Source organism: Chinchilla lanigera, unplaced genomic scaffold, assembly GCF_000276665.1.
Source record: "Chinchilla lanigera isolate Chin_1 unplaced genomic scaffold, ChiLan1.0 scaffold00104, whole genome shotgun sequence".
NCBI lineage: Eukaryota > Metazoa > Chordata > Mammalia > Rodentia > Chinchillidae > Chinchilla > Chinchilla lanigera.
Window position 1 is genome coordinate 2,416,432 of NW_004955505.1, and position 23,809 is coordinate 2,440,240.

Here is a 23,809-nt window from a genome sequence, read left to right on the forward strand (position 1 = left end):
GAAATATGGACATCTAAATTAATCTAGTTTTAATTACTAGTTAATCCATTCAGCTGAAAGTACTCCTAAATATATCTCTATATAGAAATAGTTTTTCAATTATAGTCAGATTTTAGCTTGTTCTTGAATATATGGCATAGCATAAATTAGAAATTTGACTTTGCTATTTTCAGAAAGTCATTTCTTATACACTGTACAATGACAAATTTGATAAGAACGTTTTGCTTACTAATTATAATTGTATTTACAAATTAAATACCTCTTTCTTTTAATTCTTGGTAACTAATCAAGGAAATGACAAACATCTCTAAAAATATATCTTTGGTTATTTCAGCCAAGTAATCTTTCGATCCTACAGAATTAAGTAGCTGTCAAGCGGTAAAAGTTTTGTGAAAGCCCATGTAATGCTCATCATTTTATATGTTTATGTAAAACCATTGGTGAAATAACTTGGTGAAATGGGATTATCTTGAATATCACAGTTCATCATGGTAGTCAAGAGCGACTCCATCAGAGTTTCACTTTAGCCCCTGCCTAGCTTTGAGTAGGTCACTTTGTGTGCCTCAGTATCCTAGTTTGTAAGATAGAGAACGTAATGGAGAGTACTTCATAGAGTCATAGGAGGACCAAGTAAGTCCTCCCATAATGAAGAATTTATACCCTCCCTGCCACGTCATAAGCACTCACCATATTAGCCTTATTAGAAAAAAATCCTGGAGAACAAGGGTGCATTTTAATTTTGTATGTGAAAATGTAAATGTATATTTACTTTTATTTTTGTTTTTTTAAATTTTATTTTAAAGAGAGTAGCAAATGAGAAAAAAAAAAGAACAATCATAGCATACCAGCATCACAGATATAAACAAACCAAAGCAAGAACATGTAAAGTGACACAGGGTTTCAAGACAAAATAATATGAATTAACAGCGGTTGTTATATTCTTCTTGTTTTTATTAGTCTTATATTTTATCCCAAATTGCCATCCTATATTATCTCCTGTCATTTTAGTTCCTGTATTCACTACCTCCATTCTGATGCTGGAGCCTTTTCTGTAAGTCTGCTCTGTTCATCCATGCGGTTTTTGGTGACATTCGGCAGTGAGGCCAACCAGAATATTTATATTTTCACCTGCGGCACCCATCCACCACTTGCTGTTTTTATCTTAATTTCCAGGGTCTATACTGAACTGTAAATTCTTTCCTTTTTTTAAATCTATAAATAATAGTACAGTTGTAAGCATTTCTATGCAAATATTTGAATAATTGTTCTATATTTCAGTCCAGTTACAAGTGACAAGCCAGCAAAATGTAAGAGAATGAACTTGGCAGCACGTCATATTGTAGTTCTGATTTTGACGAACACCTTGTATGAGCACACCACAATGATGCTATGGCTAATGAAGCCAATAAAATTGCCAAAAAAACTATAGGATGATAGAGAGTCATGGAAATTTAGGTTAGAAAACAACAGTCTAGCATCTCAATTAAAGCCAAAATTCTTTTCTTAAACACTGAACCTTTGTTTTACACTTCTAGTTTGTAGAAGTTCATGTTGTGTAGCTCTAGATATTTTTAAGCATTCCCGTATATTAAGCTGAAGTCTATCTACCCACAACTTCCTAAATTCTTACTCAGCCATCCTTCAAGGAAGAATTAATCCTATCTTTGCCTTTGCCCTGATTTTCCTCCTTCCTTTGTTTTCCATTCCCTTTCTGGATGTTCACTAATCCTTTTATTATTCTTTAAGAAGTCAGTCTTTATGTGTGCATTGCTGAATCAAATATTAATTAAGCAATACCATAGAGCTGTGGATTTCATGCAATAAACAGCAGAAGTGAGTAGGGACTTGGAAGGGGAGTTCCCTGACACCGTGCTGAACAGATAAGAAGTCGCAGGCTGAGGGCTGGAGGAAGACAGTACAGGGCGATGAAGGTCTGGGCTGGACAGCAACAGAAATGGAATGGAAAGTTTAGTTATATGAGATTTTCATCAGCAAATAACAGGGCTTACAACATTGAGTAAATGTCATGGAGGAAGGAAAGGTGATTTAAAGCACCCTACATATTTCCAAGTATGAGTGACTCATAAAATTGTCAACACTAGACTGGGAAAGGGAACTATTTTAAGAGCAGAGGGAGAAACTGATAAGTTTGCTAAAGTTTTGGGTGGAATCCCGTCTATTTAGACATTTTCATGAAAGATCTAGAGTAATGGGACTAGAAATTGATGTAATGGGACATATATGCAGAATCATCCAAGTCAAGGTAATAATTATACTACTCCAAAAACTGATTAATCTGATGGACAGACCGAGGAGAGATGAAAGCAAATGTGCCAAGACTAAGCCTGTTCAAGACATTTAGGTTGGTATAACTCATTCTGGAAATCATAGAGATAGCATAAGAGAAAGCAGATCTTAATGTAAATCATATTCTGAAGACAATAGTAAATTTGTATATTTTAAAACTCTGGAAATGTTTACCTGATAAGCTGTAACTGTGACTGTATGAAATGTTAGAAATTTTAAAACTATTACCGTAGATCCAAATTATAAAACTCTACCTGTATTTTTGTCCTTAGCATTTCTGAAGCTCATACCATGTTGATAAAAGGAAAACATATTCATTTTGGCTGTTAGAACTTTATATTTTTTTAAAATAAATATTCAGTTGTTTAAGAATTAGGAATAATTAACATATTTTAATTACTTACACACATTTAGTGCTCACTAAAACGTGAATTTCATGAGACCCACACAATCAGATAAAAAGCAACCAGCCACTGAAATGACTTTCTCAATGTGCTATTTACATCTACATATACCCAGAGGACAGATAACATTTTTTGTGCAATATTGAATTTTGTTGGTAATTATGTTTCCCTATAGCAGTCTTTATAATTATTTGCTTATGATTGAGAATACAAAATTCCAAAAGCTCATAGGTACATCTGTGTGAACTCCAGAGTTTTAGGAGGGTTTCTTTGACTATTGAATTTCTGTTATTTTAAAGTAGAAATGTGTGTGTGTGTGTGTGCGAGAGAGAGAGAGAGAGAGAGAGCACGCATGTGCAACTATGTAGATGCAGATACCTTTTCATTCTCCTGGGAATTGGGGAGAGTTTGTATGCCATTTTAAAATATTGTTATCAAAGTGATATATTTAAATAATTTTTTTTGTGTATACAGACACAATTCCTTCAGGAGACACCTACCAAGGCAAATGCAGGTGTCCAGTGTGGATTTCAGCATGGGCACTGAACCTGTTTTACAAAGAGGAGAAACAACAACCAGTATAGGGAGGATAAAACCAGAGCTCTACAAACAGAAATCGGTTGACTCCGAGGGCAACAGAACTGAAGACGTCAAAACCTGTGGGAAACTTAACTTTACACTCCAGTATGATTATGAAAATGAGCTTCTAGTTGTGAAAATTATCAAAGCCTTAGATCTCCCTGCGAAAGACTTCACAGGAACTTCAGATCCATATGTGAAGATGTATCTTCTTCCAGACAGGAAAAAGAAATTTCAGACCCGTGTGCACAGAAAGACTTTAAATCCTCTATTTGATGAAACTTTTCAGTTTCCAGTAGTATATGATCAGATAAGCAACCGCAAACTACATTTCAGTGTATACGATTTTGACAGATTTTCTAGACATGACATGATTGGAGAAGTGATTCTTGATAATTTGTTTGAAGTCTCTGATCTCTCCAGAGAAGCCACAATATGGAAAGACATTCATTGCGCTACCACAGTAAGTATAATTCCACCAATATATTGTTTTTTTATTGGACCTATGGTGATATGTAAGACTATTGCATAGATCATTACAATAAATTCCACACAGTTTTAGAATTTATATCCTAAAAGCCTGCAAAGGTGGGATCTGGGTGTAGAAGAAGAACCTGGACATCTAAGACAATATGAATAACATTAGTGATTTTTTTAAATAACAAAGCAGCACTTACAAGTTGCCAAAAATAGTGGGACCTTTCTCTTGCAAAATACTTACATGTAACCTATCCCAGCACTCAGATTCCTCCTGGTTAAGATTGATTTCCATTACTTAAGGTGATCTGTTCTTCAGAACAAACCTAACATACTTTGATATTATTTGGTTTGACCGTTACTTCAGAAGCTTTCACGGAACACATGGGTTCAGAGTATGAAATGCTGAATGACAGAGATGAGGTTGCTCACATTAGAAGTTTTCTTCATTACAAAATGCTTTTGCTACCTATACAATACCAGCGCGTAGTTGCAAATTTGGAAAACAGAAAAAGCATGTAGCATTCAATAAAGATGATCAACACTGCTACAGATTATGCAACTATTTTATCATTCATTTAAGCATATGGATTCCCAACTTTTTGCCATGCTTACATTAAAAGAACTAAGGTCATGCTATGTTTAAATTCATTCATACTAACTTTCTTTCATGTCGTATCTGTTTAATGTATTATACTAAATGTCCAACCATTTTCTTATTGTATACATTTAAGATAAATTTTATCCTAAAAACTGCTGTTTTTCATAAATTTGTTTTTTCTTCATTTAACTTTAAATTGAAGACTACTCACCCAGGGCAGCATTATAGAATTAGACCGGAACTAGATAGCTGATCTCCTAGGTTAAATTGCTAAATTGTCTTGTTTTTAGTTTTTAAGTGGAAGCATTTAACTTTTTGCCGTCAGGCTGTCTTCATCTTTTTACCATCTTTTGTTTAAGTTTTACCAAAATAAATTTAAATATATTGAACTTTTGAATATAGACAAGGGCTTTTAAAAAGAAAACAATTTTAAAAATTCAAAATAGCTCCTTTTCTGTTTTTTCCTTTGTCAGTGTTTTGCTAATTACAGTCACAGTATTTGGGATGGTTATACCGTCATAAATTTTATAGATGAGTTAATCTAAAAGTTGTTACTGTCAGTTTAATATTGTATTAACAGAACATTTTCAGGTGGTAGGTTTTATTTCATGGTCTCCATTGTGCTATTTATGAAGAAACAAAGAAGAAAGTCTGAAATTGGATAATGTTTCAAAGGCACCTTAGGGTTCTTTTGACATCATGGTGGTTTTTCTGTATCACTTATGTTCCTGCAGGAAATTATGATCAACAGTGATTTTTACTGCTTTTAGAAACATCACAGCTTCTAGAATTCTAAAGGTGGTGATAGTGATTGCCAGGTTGTTCCTTTTGAATCTTTACTCATATTATTGCTTCTGTATGTTGAACAAATACTATATTTACTGAGTGCTACTATGTATGTGTTATGCTCTAAGTAGAAAAATTGTGTCGAAGCATGTTGTAGTCATACACTGCGATTCAAAGGTAAGTAATCCACAAATTTTCTAAAAATTAGGAATTTTCTAAAAAGAGATGGATACTGCTGTGATACTGCTTAGTGGATCTGACAGATAAGGTTCAGGCTCTTGTGTATGGGGAACAAACTGCACCCAAAGGTAAAAAGAACCCAGCTACATTTATTGAAGATAAGGGAAACATATGTTCAGGGCAGGTCTGTGCCAGCAGAAACAAGAAAGACCGTGAAAAGAAAAGTGGTGTGAAGATGCCAAAAAAATAAAAAGCACAAAGATAAATCAGGCTTTCAGACCAGGAACCTCTGGCTGGACCACTGGATAAGACTGACAGGAATGATTGACTGGATGCTGAGTCATCGCAGGACTTTCCAGACATGCCTGGACAGTGAATGACATAGTGGGATGCAGTCCATACGTGTGAACCTTTAACAAGGTTCGAGTGGGGAAAAGATTACTGAAGGTGAAGCCAGGAGATCTGACTCATGCATGCTCTGGGCTGGAGCTATCAAGATTTCAAAGGTCTTTGTGATTTTATTTTTCTTCTCTTAGAACAATGGAAGAATGATTGGCCCTGGGGTGTTGCCCAAATTCATATGGGGCGGGGGGAGTGGTCCCTCAGCCTCAACTGTGCTCCCTGTACTACTAATGGACACTTTTTTTTAATCATCATTTTTGGTATTTTAAGCTGGTCATTAGAAAAAAATTTTAATTCCTTGTGGAAACTTCAGGTTTTGGTTCCTAAGAACACTTACATAGTTGTGTTTTGAAAATGTTAATAAACATTTTTACATTTTTACATTCTTTTACATTTTTTACATTTTACATTTTACATCTTTTACATTTTACATCTTTTACATTTTTAACTATCAAATGTCTGGCATATCAACTTTCTATATGTGCTCTAACCCTCCCCCCCATACACACACAAATTCAGTATCTTAAAACATCATAGTTTGCCTCAAAGCCTGATGTGCCTTCCTTTCTGGAGCCAAGTGGAAAGATCCGCTTGCTTCCATTCTCCAACCACAGGCATTCATGCCTTGGCTTAGCCCGGCCCCCCATGAGTAAAAATCTCCCCTTCTCTGGGCTCAGACATTCATCACATCTGCAAGGTCCCCCGTGTCATGTGACACATTTATAGACTCCAAGAATTAAGAGGCAGGTATTTTCTGCCTGCCACACCTGCTTCTTCACATCAGTGTCCTGCATATAAAAGTAGACAGAAAATAAAATTTATTTTTAACTTATCCTAGTAGGAAGCCTTTCTCCTTAACTAGAACATTGAGCCACACACATTATTCAAAATCCTGTTTATAGCTTTTCCATTGGGAACCCAGGAAAAAACATCAATTTCTAGACTACTATATTGAGCCAAAGAGCATAGTATACAATAGTATCATCTTTATGGTTAGATATAACATTCAGTTAAATTTTTTTTTTCAGATTTTAGCAAATCATTAAACAATGTCATATTTTATTAATAAAAAATGTTTAAATGACATTGAAGTTCAGTTCAAAAACTTTATTTTTGTTACATATATTTAGTTTTAAACAATTTCATATTGAAATTATCCTTTTCTAGAAAGAGTATGAAAAGAAAATAGAAGTGTAGTATATGTTGTCATTCATCCAATGTGATACTGATATGCAAATATAAAGGAGTACATGTAACAGATAATCCAATATGTTGAATTGTAAGACTACCTATCATTTCATTAAGAGATACTGATGACAAATACAAATATTCTTGTATAGTAAGGATTATTATAATTTAAGATTCTTGTTTGAAATAATCACTTGTGAATCTTCAACAGTGCTTTCATAGAAACGCGAATGAACTTAGTCCAATATTTCCTGTGGAAAACAAAGTATATTTGACCAATTGAAAATGCAAGAGTTGGTTTGTCTTTGTCTTTAGTTTTTAATGATTCTTTTTAGGATCAGTAAGTCCTGCTTTGTGAGCACATGGATGTAAATGCCATGACTTTTTTTCCTATTTCATGCCAATTATATCTTATAATTGTTGAAAACAGAATTCTGAAAATCAGAATTTCTGGGTTTTGTGATTTTTGAAAATTGTTTTTAAGTGTCTCATTTCTAAAAATTTCCATCTGAAAATCTGTGCCACATTTTTCTGTCCATAAGTCCAAAGTCCTGTCCAAGGCCTTATCCAAATTAATCTTAGGATAGTTTATTCTATAAAGGTACTTTTTGTCCTACATTTAATTCAGATAGCTTTGGTTTTATCCCATAAATACTTGCTAAGAATGGTCTATGTACAAAATATATTCAGTTCTAAAGTGTACAGAAATAGTAGTAAAATATAAGTTTTGACTAAGGACTTCAGTCTAACAAGAGACAAAATATAAGGCTTAGTCTTCTGTACAGTTCCTGGTGTCAGACTGCATCTCTGTGAAAGTAGAATTAAGATCGCTTTTGGAGTATGATAAAATTCTAAAATGATGAGCTGATTATTCCTTGAAGAGAAAACAGCATGAGGAACGGGAAATAAATCAAGCCTAATGAATGATTTGGGGAGGATCATGTGGAGAACAAGTCTGAGATGAGGAAGCGGATGGGCGCCCTGGAGGACCCCATTCCAAAAGGAAGCCGGCGGCCCTTTGATGACGTAGGGGTTTATGTTTATTTGGCTTCTAGCAGGAGAGTGAAATTACTGCAGCTACTATCCTAGAGGAGCACTGGATGTGTGCGTAGGAAAGGTGGGCTCTGAAATGGAGGGGCCTTAGGCCCCCAACAGGGCAGGAGGAAAACTGCAGCCTGATTCCCGCGAGTTCACAGGAAGAAGGGAAAGGTGCTACCGGGCTAATGACGCGTGGTGTGCTGCACTTACATATTTTACGAGTATTTGCCTTGTGTCTGCCACTTGCTTGTGAGCTTGTGGAAGTTAGAAATGATTGAGTAACTCTCTTGCGTGTCTTAGGGCATATCTAAGTGAGTGTTTAGTGGTTAATCAATACATACTTATTGAATAAACAATACGGCACATTTTCACAGAAGGTCCAGGGTAAAATGAATGTAAGTGCAGATCAACCACTTATGAAAGGGAAAAAATGGTGAAATGATGCCTACAAATCAATAAAGATTTGCTTAGTTAGATTTTGTCAGCATTACCTACTTTGTGTAAATAAAAAATTATTCAGCGTGTGGCAGACAGGGTCAAATGTTCTTGCACTCATAATTAATAAGCTATTTCTATATAAGAATTAATATTTTGTGAAGGATTGGTACGTTTTCTTTTTTTAAATTTGATGCAGTGTCAAAGAGAACAATAGATCTATGTCTTTGTCATGTGTAAAAATTAGTTTAGGGGATCATCCTATTATATATCACAAACATGATAAATCAGTCACCCCTTGTACGAACACAAAGATATACCCAACACAGGGAAAACTGACATTGCAAAGCAGTGTGCTTTGTACCACTTCTGGAGAATTAAACCACAGGGTCATACTCAAAAAACTCCATGAAGACAGACAAGAATTGAGTCATAGTTACTTATTGGAAAAGTGGAACAAGCTGGATGAATGAATTTAGAAAAGGAATTATTGATTGTCTTCTATTTTTTTTATTTTTAAACTATGTCTGTAATATTCAAATGTTTAATCAACTCTTGAAAAATTCTGTAACTTTAAAGACTTAACATATTTTGAATATTTAAATATAGTTTCCCCACCCATGCTTAAGAAGCCATTCAAAGTAGAGGTAAGTGTGTAAAAGATTTCCCTTTCTGAATGGAACCAACTTGGTTTTACATGCTGTTTATCTGCTCATCTAATCAATAAACATCTTTTAGCACTAGCCATGCTCTGGACACCTAAGAATCCTCCCAAGAAAGGCAGGTGCACATGCATACCACACCTAGTTTACAGGCATAAAATATTTGACTCCATTATTTTCTAAGTGCCCATCAAGTATGTGCAAAAGTTGGCTTATCTCCTGCATGGGTGTTGGGGGGCAGGACATGGTCCCCCAAGGCTACTGAAGCTGTCCAGGGTTCCGCTTGGGTCCCAAGCCATTGGAGGAGGGGTGGGAGAGCAGTCACTGCAGCTCCCGAAGCATTTTTGTAGTAGCACAATTTGTCATAGCTAAATCTTGGAAACAGCCCAAATGCCCATCAACTCAGGAATGGATAAAAATGATGTGGTATTTTTATACAATGGAGTACTCCTCAGCTATAACAAAAAGATAAACTAGAGGCTTTTATAGGTAAATGGATGCAACTAGAGACAATACTCATGAGTGAAATAAATCAGACCCGTATGTGTAAACATCATATTGTCTCCCTAGTGTAAGAACCTGAAAGTGTAAATAAAGCCCAAGGGAAAGGGAAAGAAATTGCTCAAAGGGAAGGAACAATTGGGATGAGGGAAAGGAGAGAAAAAAAGAAAGAAAGAAACGAAAGAAAGAAACAAAGAAAAGGAAGGAAGAAAGGAAGAAAGAAAAAGAAGGAAGAAAGAAAAAAAGAGAGAAAGAAAGAAAGAAAGAAAGAAAGAGAAAGAAAAAAGAAAGAAAGAAAGAAAGAAAGAAAGAAAGAAAGAAAGAAAGAAAGAAAGAAAGAAAGAAAGATGGAAAAATATATATATGGATAACTAGGATAATTGCATTATTGATATATTGAAAGGAAATGCTTAAATTTTTTTGACCAATTTTGCGTGCTTGTATCTAATAATCTGAACAACTAATTTGAGGACAACAATATGCAATATAGCAACCACTAGTAAATTTCTACCATCTTGTTTAGAGAAGCTCTGTATCATTTCTAATGTTTTTTTTATTATTATTTTCTTATTCTCTTTAATGGTTTGATCAATCTTGCATTCTTACATCTGGTAATCTGAGCATTCTCCCTGAAGATAATAACATGTAATATAACAAACACTGTTAATTCCTATCATTTTGTTTTGAAACCCTGTATCATTTTTATTGTTTTTGTGTTGTTTTGTGTTTGTCTATGTTGTTATTGTTTTTTATTCTCTTTAAAATAAAAAAAATATGCAAAGAAAAAGTTGACCTAGATGTAACATACAAAGGAACTGTGTTTATTGTTTCAACCTTTCAGGGTAATACATGTTCCTGCTAAGGTTTGCTTTGAAGTAATGTATTTTATTACACATTACTACATTATCTTTAAATGTTGAAAAATTTTAATATGTGTTCTTATATTTTAAAATTCAACTTCCAACTGTAAGTGATCTATCCCAGGTTGAGGATAATACTGTATATTTTTGCATTTCACTGTCAGTGAGTTCTCTTCTAAAGTTTAACTGTATAATAATATGCTAGTTACATTTTAAAGAGTGACAAAATTCCCACTTCACTAAGGAGAAAGGTGTAGAAAGTAAGGGTTATGGGAAGTGGACCTTCTCAGCGAGGGGCTGTCTAACTGCCCCTCTCAAGGTACAGGAGGCAGTATTGTACCCATATGTCTATAGGTTGGGTTGATGAACCCACATCTCCTCTATGCACAATTTATGTATCATCTCCGCAGTAAACCTGGGCCTAGAATGCCACGGCATGCACATCTGTCCATGGGCCGCCATTAATTCATTATTGATAAAGTCAAAGGACACAAGTAAATATCACAAACCAATCTATGAGGTCTTTAGTCATTTTGAGCTGAAAAACAGCTATGTTGCAATATAAACTTATTTTAAATTTAAGTAAAGTTTACATGCAGAAAATCTATCATAGAATATTACAAGACTGCACGAGTTCTCAAAGCATGGTTCTGGCTTACCACCTGCTCAGCTCAGGCAGATGTTAAAAATAATTCTGACTCATACATATTTCTTATTCAGTTACTCACCATAGTTTATTATTATTTTAAGTTGGATCACATCTATGTGTGCTTTGAGAACAAACCTTCACTGTCCTATCCGTGTATTCTTACCACTTTTAAACTTCATGGAAAGCTTGGACGGCAATTGGCCATGAAGCAGCCCACAGTGATTATATTAGTTTTTAATAGCAGTTTAAATATTGGCTTCCTCTAATATTGATTACATCATTATTTCACCAAACAAAGAAAGCAAACTTGATGCGAATCTGAAATTTAAATTTGTCTTAAACTCAATCCAACATTAATTCCATACACTGGGTAAAAAATTGACAATGTAAGCTATCCTATCTGTATCACTATGGAGAAATATTCCTAAGATTGATGGAACAGCTGAACAGCAATTATAATCTTCACAAGGAGAAAAACTGAATTTAAACTGAAAATGTGTAGATATAATGCATCTGGGATAGTACAGTCATCTTGCTTCTGAACCACAAATACTATCGCTGAAATTTGATTGGTAGCCATGCCTTAGAGTTGCTGCATAGACTACCCAGCTTTGAAGGAGGCCTTTTCAGGAGTCAAAGTCAGAGAGACAGCTCAAGGACAGATCTTCTAGAGCCTGTAGGGCATGGGGAGAGCTTTGGCTTTTATTCTGAGTGGCATATGAGAATATTGATGGGTTTTGCTCAGGAGGAAGCCATGTTTTGTTGTCCATCAATGAGATCTCTGGGTAATACTTAGAGAATAAACTTTGCCAGGCAAGAGTGGAACCATGCAAACGAATTTAAGATAGACCCTAAAATAATGAAGCCAAGTTCCTCACGTCCAGATGTCCACATACAGCAATCATTAGAAGGATTCCCTGAGTTAGGAACTTTGTAAAAGTTTTAAAAATATGTGTAAAGTATTCTGCAAAGTATGCAAATTGATTACAACTTACAGAAATACTTTGTTGCACACATTTCTATGTCCCTATCTATAAATAATAAGTAATGTTTGAGAGTCTCCAGTTTCTTTCACCAGGAAGCTCATTGTCCCATATTTTTTAATCCCACCCCACTCTTGTGGTGCTGGGAATCAAATATCCTTAACGGATCTGGTGAGAGAACTCTTTACTAAGCTGTATCCTACTTTTGTATCCTGAGTTGCCCTTGTGTGAGTTGAACTCCTGCATCTTTGCTTCAGCATCCTTATTACACAAGTGGTTATAATGCTAAATCAAGTTTGAGGCCTCGGCTCTGTCTGTATAAGCTGGGCGCTCTGGCTCCTGGAAGCTAAATTTCATGGATGTGCTGCAGAAGAGCTAAGCAATCTTGGCAGACAAGTTATTTCCTGCTTGGATTGGGAACTGAGCGGGAGCACGGGGACTGTTAAGTAGCACCCCTGGCAACAGAGGTCCCTGGGATGTTACGAGTATTAACCGTGGAATGCCAGGGGAGTTTATGATCACCCTCGCTTGCACACTGCCACATTCACTGCCCTTTTTTCACGTTGACTTTAGCCAAGCACTTTGCCTGGATTTGTGGGGTATGATTCCCATGATGTCATGGTATAAACTCAAATACATACAGTATTTTTTAATTTACTTTTAAAAAATAAAAAAGTTCTAAGAGGGCAAAAAGTAAACATTATGTGCTTAATACAAACGTCATTCTTTGCTGCATGCAGAGTAGAGGAGGTCTTGCTAAGGGGCGTCTGATCTGGTGGCCGTTGGCTGTCTTCAGGTGAAGAAGGCCGAAGGAGAGAATCAGTGGTAGGAATACAAGGTGAGGACCTGACTAGGTCTGGGGCAGAAGCCTCCTCTTCCCACGCCTTCCCCACCCAACTGAACAGAAGGAAGTCTCCTTTCAAATCACTGGGAAGCGGAAAAGCCGGCCTGCGACAGAAAGTGCTCTTTGAAAAATTACGGTTCTCTGAAAAGAAAGTCAGGAGTGGGCTAGAAACTGGTAATTGTCTTCTGTCTTGCAGTTGCTCCTCCATCTCGTTTGCCAGCTAATGTCACTTCTGCTTGCCACACGGGGGTGGTCAGATATGCAAAGGGAAGAGTAATTTATAGACGTTAGGGATGTATTTCTGTGCACTATGGAATCACGCAGACATCATCACAGGCCACGGTAGACTCGAGAGACCTGTAGCAAAACAAAGTCCAATAAAACTAATAGATAACCATCCTGTAACTGCAGTGCTCCAGACCATACATGTGTCTTCAAGTGGCTCAGAACTGCCCTGACTCTTACTTTATTGTATCCACAGGGTCTCATATTTGGGCAAACCCTGGGCAGTTGCAGGAGATTTCAGTCACAAAGCCCACAGCACCCAGCTGTGTCCTTGCTGTCTTGTTCCCTGATTTCTGAGTGGCGCTCACTCGCTTCAGGCAGTGACTGTCCTTGCTGCAAGTGAAGGCATGAGCAGACCTGACGCCCAGGGGGTTCATTCCCTCCTTGTCCACTTAGTCGCTCTTCAGCGAACATCCACCTTATAACAATAACGGACCCCAGAAAAATTAGGGGTGAGGAAACCAAAGTGGCACTTTCTTTTCTAGCACCTATTATGTATCAGACTGCAAACTAGGCCTGTGACGTGTTATCTTTGCACGTTGAGACTTTTATTTTTAATTTTAATTTTTATTTTTCTTTATTTTAAAGATAAAAGGAGGGAAACATTAACAGACATACAACATTTTACAACATATCACAAGCACAATACAGACAATACAGAGTTACAAACAAAGTGGTAGGGAATTAACAATGGTGGTTGTATTACATATTGATATCTTCAAAGTGGCTTCTCATGAAAACAGGTATAGACATGCAATACTGGTCAACCAAAGACTCACTGACAGTTTCTTTCAGCATAGAAATAGAAGACAGAAGAACAACCATGTTATCTATCCTGTATATACATGCATACAAAATTTCTCCTTCGTTCCCTTCTCTTTTCCCACATCCCAGAAGCCCTTTACTCTTCAGTGGTTTCCTATCATTTCACAGTGTCTATCATACCTCCGAGTTTAAATTAACTCTTTCAAGTTTTACACTAGTGACACAATGCGGTGCTTGCACATGTATGTTTGATTTATTTCACTTATGAGTATGGTCTCTAGTTGTGACCATTTAAATATAAAGGCCTCGAGTTTATCTTTCTTTACAGCTGAGTAATATTCCATTATATAAAAGTACCATAATTTTCTTATCCAATCCTCAGTGGATGGACATTTGGGTTGCTTCCACATTTTAGCAATTACAAATTGTGCTGCTATGAACGTAGGTGCACATATATCACTGTGATATGATGTTTTTAGATCTTCTGGGAAAATACCCAGCAGGGGGATAGCTGGGTTGAATGGGACCTCTAAACCTAGTTTTCGGAGGAATCTCCAAACTGATTTCCACAGTGGTTTCACCAGTCTGCATTCCCACCAGCAGTGGAGAAGGGTTCCTATTTCTCCACAGCCTCGCCAGCATTTGTTATTGGTTGATTTCTTAATGCTAGCCATTCTTACTGGGGTAAGGTGGAATCTCAGTGTTGTTTTAATTTGCATTTCTCGAATGACTAATGATGTTGAACATTTTCTCATATATTTATTTGCCGTTTGTATCTCCTTGTCTGAGAAATGTGTATTCATCTCAACTGCCCATTTTTGCATTGGGTCTTTGAATTTGGAGGGGCTGAAATCAAAATAGAAAACGTTGAGACTTTTAAATTAACCCCTCCAGGTCATTTTTATCAGCCACAAAAATGGAACGCTTGCTGACAGTGGGGAGAATCAGAGGGGACGTGGTTAAGTGCTCCTGAGGAGGGGCTGTGAAACCGAGGCCACTGTGCGCCAGTTACGTTGTTCTCTGATACAGACGGCAGAGGTCTGTTCTGAGCTTCTGGTTATTGTCAGAGACTCCAGGCCTCCCCGCGAGCTGCTGTAGGTGCTGCTTCCTCTGCTTTTGTTCTGTGAGGTTCAGACTATTTGCCATTCACTACTGAAGGTGATGCTCAGGGAAAGAATCAATTACCTTTCATCACCATTCCTATAACTGAATCTGAAGGAGTCCTCGAACAATTACTTACAATGCTGGATTAAAAAGCTGACATACTTTACAAATATATATATATATATATTTATATTTATATATACAGCATACTTGTATCTTTTTTCCAGCTTTTCCCTAACTAGTTGTGTGATATCCTGAAAGGTTAAGTAATGTGTCCGCTATCACCTGTGAGATCAAGTAGGAGAAAAAGTTTGCCTTGGTCATGAGTGTTCTCCGGATGACTAGAACAGTGCCTGGCATTTGGGTGTGGCCTATAAACATGAGCATGCTAATGAGCAAACATATTAAGGGACTGAAGATGCATTTGCCATGGCTGTTGTGTAGTTATTGGAGGTGGTGGGAGCATAACAGAAGCTTTGTAAAATGAAGGTAGAAAATAATTGGGGGACTGGGGCCACACGTGTCAGTTCCATGGAAGACCTGTGTGTCCACCACACATTGGGGAATCGTTTTGGGACTTTTAGCAATCCAAGGTCAGCATACGTGGCATTATACTTCCATTAGTCTTTATGGCCTTTCCTCATGAATCCCTAACTAAGTCTACCCTAATTCTCTGCTGTGAGGATTCGAACCTTTCTGATCTAGCATACTTTCTAGAAATTTAAACGATAGCTATTGTTTTATAACCACATGTTCTTGATATGGAAATGGGGATCTCGGCACCAATTCATCCTTTGCAGTCTTTGCTATGAGGCTCCGCCAGTTCTATAACAAATATGCAGGCCGGGGCCTGTCTACACCTTCTTGAACATGCCTGTACTGTGTGTTCTACTTAGTTCCTCATTTTGCACTAATGTTTAGAGTACAAAGTTTCAGAGCTGGGACACAAATTAATCTCTTGGAACACCTTCATCTTATAGAAGGATATTCAAGTTAAGTGAGGTGAAGTAGATTGCTCAAAGTCAAAGTCCACGATTTACTCAGCTGAGCGAGAGGTATGGGCCAGAAAGAATTAGATAATTGCTAGTAGCCTGAGTCTGTAGATGCACTGGGAGTCTGCCCTTCAGTATAGCTCATTTTGTGTACATTGGATGAAGGACTCCTAACCTCATGAAGTTCCTTTGATATAGTAATATAGTAATACATCTAGCTTCTAGCAGGGTGGAAAACATTTTTGTTTTTCGACCCTTAAAAAGATGTGAAAGGCAGGCTGCACTTAGGGTATTAAGTAGATGTGATTACTTCTGTCACCATAGCAACTAATTGTTTCAAGTTTTTTTAATGTCTTTATCATTTTTTTCCAATATGTGCCTGAATTCACTCCTTGCTGCTTCAGCTCCTCTCATACCTTTTCCACTTCATCAGCCTCTCTTTTGTCTTTTGTCTTTTGTCATCACAGTCTAGCCCATTCAGGAGAAAGAGATGTTCTTCAAATCTTACTTTCATTACAAGCATTGTTATTTTTTGAATGTCTGTCTCTAGCCGGCACTTTCCTTGCTGGTACCTACCTTACAAGGTAGATGTCATTATTCCCATTTTACTTGTGATTAAACTGCTCTTCACAGAGGCCAAGTATTCTCGCCATGACCTGGGAACTGCTATTAGAAGATGTAGAATTTTAGCTCTGACGCTTCTAACCCAGGGATCTCTGCTCCTTCCACCATGCCACGCTGGAGTCTTTGGTTCCTTCTTGGTCACAGGAGACCGTCTCTAGCCTAAACCTCCTCCAACATGACACCAAACTCCCTGTTTTCCAACACACATTGCCCATTCTTATTTCTGAGTATTTGTTACAATGCTCACGTTTGACACTGTTCCTCTTATTCTCTGTGAAGTCCCCTCTGTCATTAGACTCCAATGTAATGGTTACCTCCCTCCAGGAAAGTTTCTTTTAGTTATTACCCTCTAGCTCCCAAACCTTTAAATCTATCTCTTATGCTCAGTTACTACAGCTTGGCTTTACTATGAATTCACTTAGTCCTAAAATAGGATACACAATATAAATGTTTATGTATCAACTTACATTTCGCTGGATGTCTACTTCTATTTTGGAAAGAGAAAACAGGGGTAAAACATTGTATACATGACTGAGTCCATGAGCTTCACTGAAGCTCATCATCAGAAAAGGAATTCCTTGTTGGGGCCAAAATAAAGAAATCAGCTGTGCAGCTCCAGCCCAGCCTCAGCACCCACCTTCCTTTGTCCGCCCCCTTCTAAGTACAGAGTCAAAAGGCGAATTGTAAATGTTGAGTGCTAGCCAAAAAAATCCATGTGTATGAGAAAGTAGTAAATATCTTCTTACCTGGAAGAAATTTAGGGAACACTATGTCCTAGATTTTATAGCAGGCTTTCAAATGGCTATTTGCACAGAGATATAAGACTTTTTCAAAGGATTGTATGCAAAACTCATGACTGTAGAAAATTGTAGAAACTAAGGTTGCACAAAAATAAAATTTTCAGATATTCAGAGCAGAAATGACCTCTTTAAGCATTTTAAACAACTTGGATAAAAAGTAATATGGAAATATAGCATACAGTTCTTTACATTTTTTGACCCCAAAATGGAACTCAGGCCCTTTGTATTAAGCTATGTCCCCAGCTTTTTGAATCTTTCCTGTTTGTTGGTTTGTTTGTTTGTTTTTGAGACAGGGCCCTGCTAAATTGCTAAGTTTCCCAGGTAGGACTCAAGCTTTAGATCCTCCTGCCTCAGGCTCCCAGAGTGCTGGAATTACTGACATGTGTCATCATGCCCAGCTATTTCTCTACCTTCTTAACTGGAATATACAGGTTATATTTTCTTAATGTCTCAGGCCAATATGTTTAGTATTAATTTCTATTCAAGTTTCTAGTACAGTGGTGAGAATTGCAACTACTAAGCCTTAATAAGGCTTACTTCTTCTTCATGCAGAGTAAGTCTAGATTGTCACTAATTTTAGAATATTCATTTCTTTTTATCCCTGCTGTCTTTGTTCTGTTATTTATTGCTGCTAGTAATCTCCCCACCTCTTCATTGCCTATGTGTTTTCATCTGCTACCTATTCATATACTATGTAAACATTCTTGTTAGAATTTTGTCTAAAATACTAGTGAATGAGCATTGAATAAGAAATTATGTAATCTTCTTACATAAAAGCTTTGGTTTATAATTTTCTTATATCTATGCTGTATCTCTAGAGAGCTTCAACTCATTTCTAGGTTCTTTATATGGTACCAGAAAATTTGGATTGTAGGCTCAGCATGGCCTTATAAGCCACAGTAGTGTAGGGCAGACCACAAAGAGACAGCCCAAGGATCTGCCTGCTCACTGAGGTCAGCCATCCATTCGCCCACCCTCCGGGAGGCGTGGAGGTCTGGGAATACTCAGTCTGTGGGGTCACGCAGCCACTTACCTTCATTCGTGTCATCTTCTCTTGATTATCTTAGATGACTTTGCTGTTTTAAAAGTTGAATACTGGTCTTTGCCTTAGAGAGTGGCTGCCCTTTTCAGCACTATAGGCGGCCTCTTCACTTCATTTTTTTTTTTTTTTTTTTTTAAGGATAAAAGGAGGGAAACATTAACAGACATACAGCATTTTACAACATATCACAAGCACAATACAGACAATACAGAGTTCCAAACAAAGTGGTAGGGAATTAACAATGGTGGTTGTATTACATATTGATATCTTCAAAGTGGCTTCTCATGAAAACAGATATAGACATGCAATACTGGTCAACCAAAGACTCATTGACAGTTTCTTTCAGCATAGAAACAGCAGATAGAAGAACAACCATGTTATCTATCCTGTATATACATACATACAAAATTTCTCCTTCTTTCCCTTCTCTTTTCCCACATCCCAGAAGCCCTTTACTCTTCGGTGGTTTCCTATCATTTCACAGTGTCTATCATACCTCCGAGTTTAACTTAACTCTTTCAAGTTTTACACTAGTGACACAATGCGGTGCTTGCACATGTATGTTTGATTTATTTCACTTATGAGTATGGTCTCTAGTTGTGACCATTTAAATATAAAGGCCTCGAGTTTATCTTTCTTTACAGCTGAGTAATATTCCATTATATAAAAGTACCATAATTTTCTTATCCAATCCTCGGTGGATGGACATTTGGGTTGCTTCCACATTTTAGCAATTACAAATTGTGCTGCTATGAACATAGGTGCACATATATCACTGTGATATGATGTTTTTAGATCTTCTGGGAAAATACCCAGCAGGGGGATAGCTGGGTTGAATGGGACCTCTAAACCTAGTTTTCGGAGGAATCTCCAAACTGATTTCCACAGTGGTTTCACCAATCTGCATTCCCACCAGCAGTGGAGAAGGGATCCTATTTCTCCACAGCCTCGCCAGCATTTGTTATTGGTTGATTTCTTAATGCTAGCCATTCTTACTGGGGTAAAGTGGAATCTTAGTGTTGTTTTAATTTGCATTTCTCGAATGACTAATGATGTTGAACATTTTCTCATATATTTATTTGCCGTTTGTATCTCCTTGTCTGAGAAATGTGTGTTCATCTCAGCTGCCCATTTTTGGATTGGGTCTTTGAATTTGGAGGCCTCTTCACTTCAAATTTGTGCTTCCGGAAAGAAAAATTTCATCTAATGAAACATTAAAGTGTTGCACAATTATTAGGTGTGCATACTGCATACCCGTTTTTAAATATCCAGTTCATTCCAGTTTCCCTAAAACTCACGTCTGTGTGGAATATGCATATTTAATCTGGTTTTTTTTTTTTTTTTTTGGTTTTCTTCCGGTACCGGGAATCAAACTCATGACCTCGCGCTTGCCAGGCAGGCGCTGTGCCGCTGAGCTAAATCCCCAGCCCCTGCATATTTAATCTGAATTCTTACCACTACGTTAGGCACAAGGCCAACAAACTTGTAATTCAGAGCGGCTGGAAGGTGCCCTTTAACTGTGCTTGTTATGTTCTGCTTATCTGGCTAGAGCGCCATGGTCAATTGATCAGTTTCACGGCTATGTGTTTATCAGTATCTGTCAATACCAGGTGCTCAACATTGTGTTGCGCCTAAATCCACAGAAAAGATCTTTGAGAGATGGAATCGAATGTGCTGAACATTCTTTATTCCAGCCAACGAGCCTGTAATTTATGTAGACAAATAATGACTTTCCAAGATCGTTTAACGTGTAGAAATAAAATATCAGTTGGACATGTGAATATGTTTTATTTGAGTCTGTGTACTATTTTCTCTTTTCATATGGTTCATAGCCTGTTGGATTCTGAGCATTTCATGCCTAAAACCAGACTCCTATTGCTCCCCTGGCTTCTCCATCACCACACCCACTATGTTTTTTAGTGGAATTTGATGTCATGTTCTGCATTCAGACATCCCTTCATTTGATCAGCTGGCAACAAAATATGCCTGTGTTTATTGACAGTAACTGAAAGAAGAAGTATCCAGTGAGAGAAAAAAGGCAGCTCTAGAAATACTTTGGGAAAGAAAGAAACAATAGATTAAATGGGATTTGACTTATCTTCTTAGCCCTCTGTTGCCTATTCTCTTCCTTCTCAACTGAGATCTTCTAGAGCAGATACATCCACATTCATCTGGACTTCCACAGCAGCTTCCACTGTCTAGCAACTAAAGCGCAATCATTTTCACATAGTGAACAGAACTCGCCTCCCCGTTAGTAGGTGGCTGGACTCTGCCTATTTTTCCTCAGCCATTTCGTATGAAATCTTGCTTACTATCTATAGTCTGCAGCAATCCAGCAGCCCAAAGAAGATGCATGTGTAAATATAAGACTGTTCTAAAATATTTATTTTATTAATTTTCCTTAAAAATAGGTGCTTCCATTTATTAGCTTTTCTCATTTGTATGGTACCTATTCAGTACCTGATATGTGCTAGCAATAGAACAGCGCACCATCTGAAACCGTGGGATCCCATACACCGGACACTGTGTTCAGTGTCTTGTGCTACATTATCTCATTTAGTTCTTAGTCTTGTGAAGTGGGTACTATACTCAAATTGAAAATGACATTTTGGAGATTCAAAGCTTAAATTTCCTAGGATCTCACAGCTAAGAAGTGGAAAACTGGGAGTCCAACTCCAACTTAACTACTGCTGAAGTTTACCCCCAAAGATTCTCCTATTTGTAAACTATAAATCCAAAAATGTAAATTACATCAATCAGAACCTGAGCTGAAATAGTAAGGCTGATTAATAGTGCAGCGTGGAAAAATTTAAGACCCTAGCTCTGGGTCCATTGCAACATATTTTCCCCCAAAACAAACCTACCTCAAATTGTCACACTAGGAATGTTTGATTAAATCCTCTAAATAACTCTTTGAAAGGCATCTTAAATGGTCAACCTTCTGCATTCATTTTAATTTTTCTGTACAATAAAAACATCTTTTCATACAGACAGTGTATAAATCTGCATCAAGCTGCTGTGGACAGTTCTGCTTTCTAACTCAAACAAAATGGGTCAGTTTTTATCCAGATTAAATAATTTATTCATTTCTTCAGAAAACAGTGACTCAGGAGCAGCTATAGACCATGCCTTTTGGTAGGTTATGGAAGATAGCCAGGAACTCTTCTGTCTTGGATGTTATGTGTGAAAGTCAGGAAATACAAAAAAAGAAAATCTCAAAGATGATTATTCCAGTGTGTGATGAATGTTAGGAAAAATATGTGAAGGATCTGGGAGCGGGTGGGTATGGGTAGGAAGGGTGCTGCCTCAGACGGAACAGTGGGGAAAGGCCTCATCAAAGAGAGAGTAAGCAAAGACCTGCACGGTGAGAAGTCGGCCAGACAAATAGGAGAAGAAAAGTTCTTAAAAGAAATGTGAAAGCCCAGGAGCAGGAACAAACTCCATTCATTGTTAAAACAGAAGAAAGGCTTTTGTAAGAGCATCAGAACTGGCAAGCTGGGAAGAAAGGTGAGGTCCAGATGACATGGTCTTGTGGATGTGACGATGTGACTTACGGTTGTCCAAACAAAGACACATAGAAGAGTGGAAGAAGAGGCGCTGAACAGTCAAACCAGGACAGCAGGGTAAATCAGAAACTTCCCAGGCAGCACGTGAGGGCAGTTATTCCACTTATATGCCCAGCTGAGGAGTTTGAATTTTATTCCAGCACAGTTTAAGCGAGAGAGTGATATAATCTGATTTACATTTTGTACATGGCCCCTTGGACTGCTGTTGGAGAGGAACTCCTGGAATGGAACTTCAGAGGAACTTCAGAATGGAACCAAGAGGTGATGGTAGCCTGAATGGTAGAAACAAAGACGAAAAGAACGCCCTTGATTAATGATGTTTTTGTAGATAGCGTTAATAAGACCCACCCATGCATCAGAGGTGAGAGAAAGAGACGAAAAGTGACTGCTTGTCTGTGTGTCTTCTCGCTCAAAGCTGTGGGTAAATTACGGTGCCATGTGCTGCTGCATGGAAAGATTAATGAATTGGTTTGCGGAAATGATGGAGAACATGTGTAATTAGCAATCTGGCTTTGTGGTAAGTTTGGGATTCTTGTTACACATACAAGTATAGATGGCAAATAAGCCGCTGGGATGCTTTCTTCTTACTCCCTTCAGGACAGCTTTCTTGTAATGTGATCTGCATCTTCAGTAAAACTAATAAAAATGGCTCTCCACTCTTCCAGGAAGGCAATTTTTTCACTCATTATCTTCCATTTCGTTTTGTTTTCACCATTTGGTGTTTGAAATTGCTAATATGACTCATTGTCTCTCTAGGAAAGTATAGATCTGGGTGAAATCATGTTTTCCCTGTGTTATTTGCCAACTGCTGGACGTATGACGTTGACGGTCATCAAGTGCAGGAATCTGAAGGCAATGGACATCACTGGCTCATCAGGTGCGCACTCGGCTGGCCGCGCATCAGGGCAAATTTCCAACTAAAGTACTGCGTGGGCCTACAGTTGTTCATGGCAGAATTATTTGTCTGCAGTGGGGTACAATAAAAGTAGAAAAGAGGATTGCAGATTAAAATGTGCCAACTCACCTATTTCACAGATATTATTTTTCCAAAATTTTAAGTTACTATCAAATAGGATAACCATGAACTTAAATTCTTTTTTTAATTTTCGTTTTTATTAATACAGAAAAAGGAGGTACAAATGACCAATAAACACATGAAAAAAGTGTTCAGTATCACTGGCCAGTAGTGACCTGTTTTTTTTTTCTTTCTGTACTGACCTAATTCTATCTCAGAAATACATAATTTACAGTCTGCTCCCTCAGTATCAGTCAGTCAGATATTTGTAGAAGAGGGTTCTTGGACTCTACGCTGTGGACCTATAGTCTATTAGAGGACATGTTTAAAGAATGTGTGTTAACTGTCCTTCCCTGACCTCATCTGTAAAGGAATAACCATGTTCCAAGGCCCCCATTGGCACTGGCACTCTTGCCCCCTTTCCAACTCAAAATTAGGCATTTATAGGGACTGCAAGAAATAGTAAACTAAAGTAATGCTTGTTTGAAGTTCTTAAAGGAACTCTTGAAGGGAATTTGTACTGTAATAAAGAGATAAAGCTATATCATGTCCTGTATCCATTGTTTAATCCCCTACCATGGTGGAAAATTATTTATAACTTACTACGGGAGCTGTAACATGGTGCTGTGGAAGAAAAATGAGAAGGGATGAGTGGGGAGAGCAGTAGGTATTTGTTGAGTCAAAGAAATAAGAAGCAAAGCAATAATGGCGGAGGTCTGG

At 37.5% G+C, this 23,809-nt stretch overlaps 1 protein-coding gene across 1 annotated transcript in view; it reads left to right on the plus strand.

Annotated features, from left to right (window-relative positions):
* The window catches only part of Syt10 (synaptotagmin X), a 57,443-nt gene that overhangs the window by 24,346 nt on the left and 9,288 nt on the right, over positions 1–23,809 (plus strand). The window contains exons 4-5 of the mRNA XM_005407171.1: positions 3,186–3,753; positions 22,831–22,951. Coding sequence (XP_005407228.1) covers positions 3,186–3,753; positions 22,831–22,951 — 689 coding nt within the window. The remainder of the gene's footprint in view (positions 1–3,185; positions 3,754–22,830; positions 22,952–23,809) is intronic.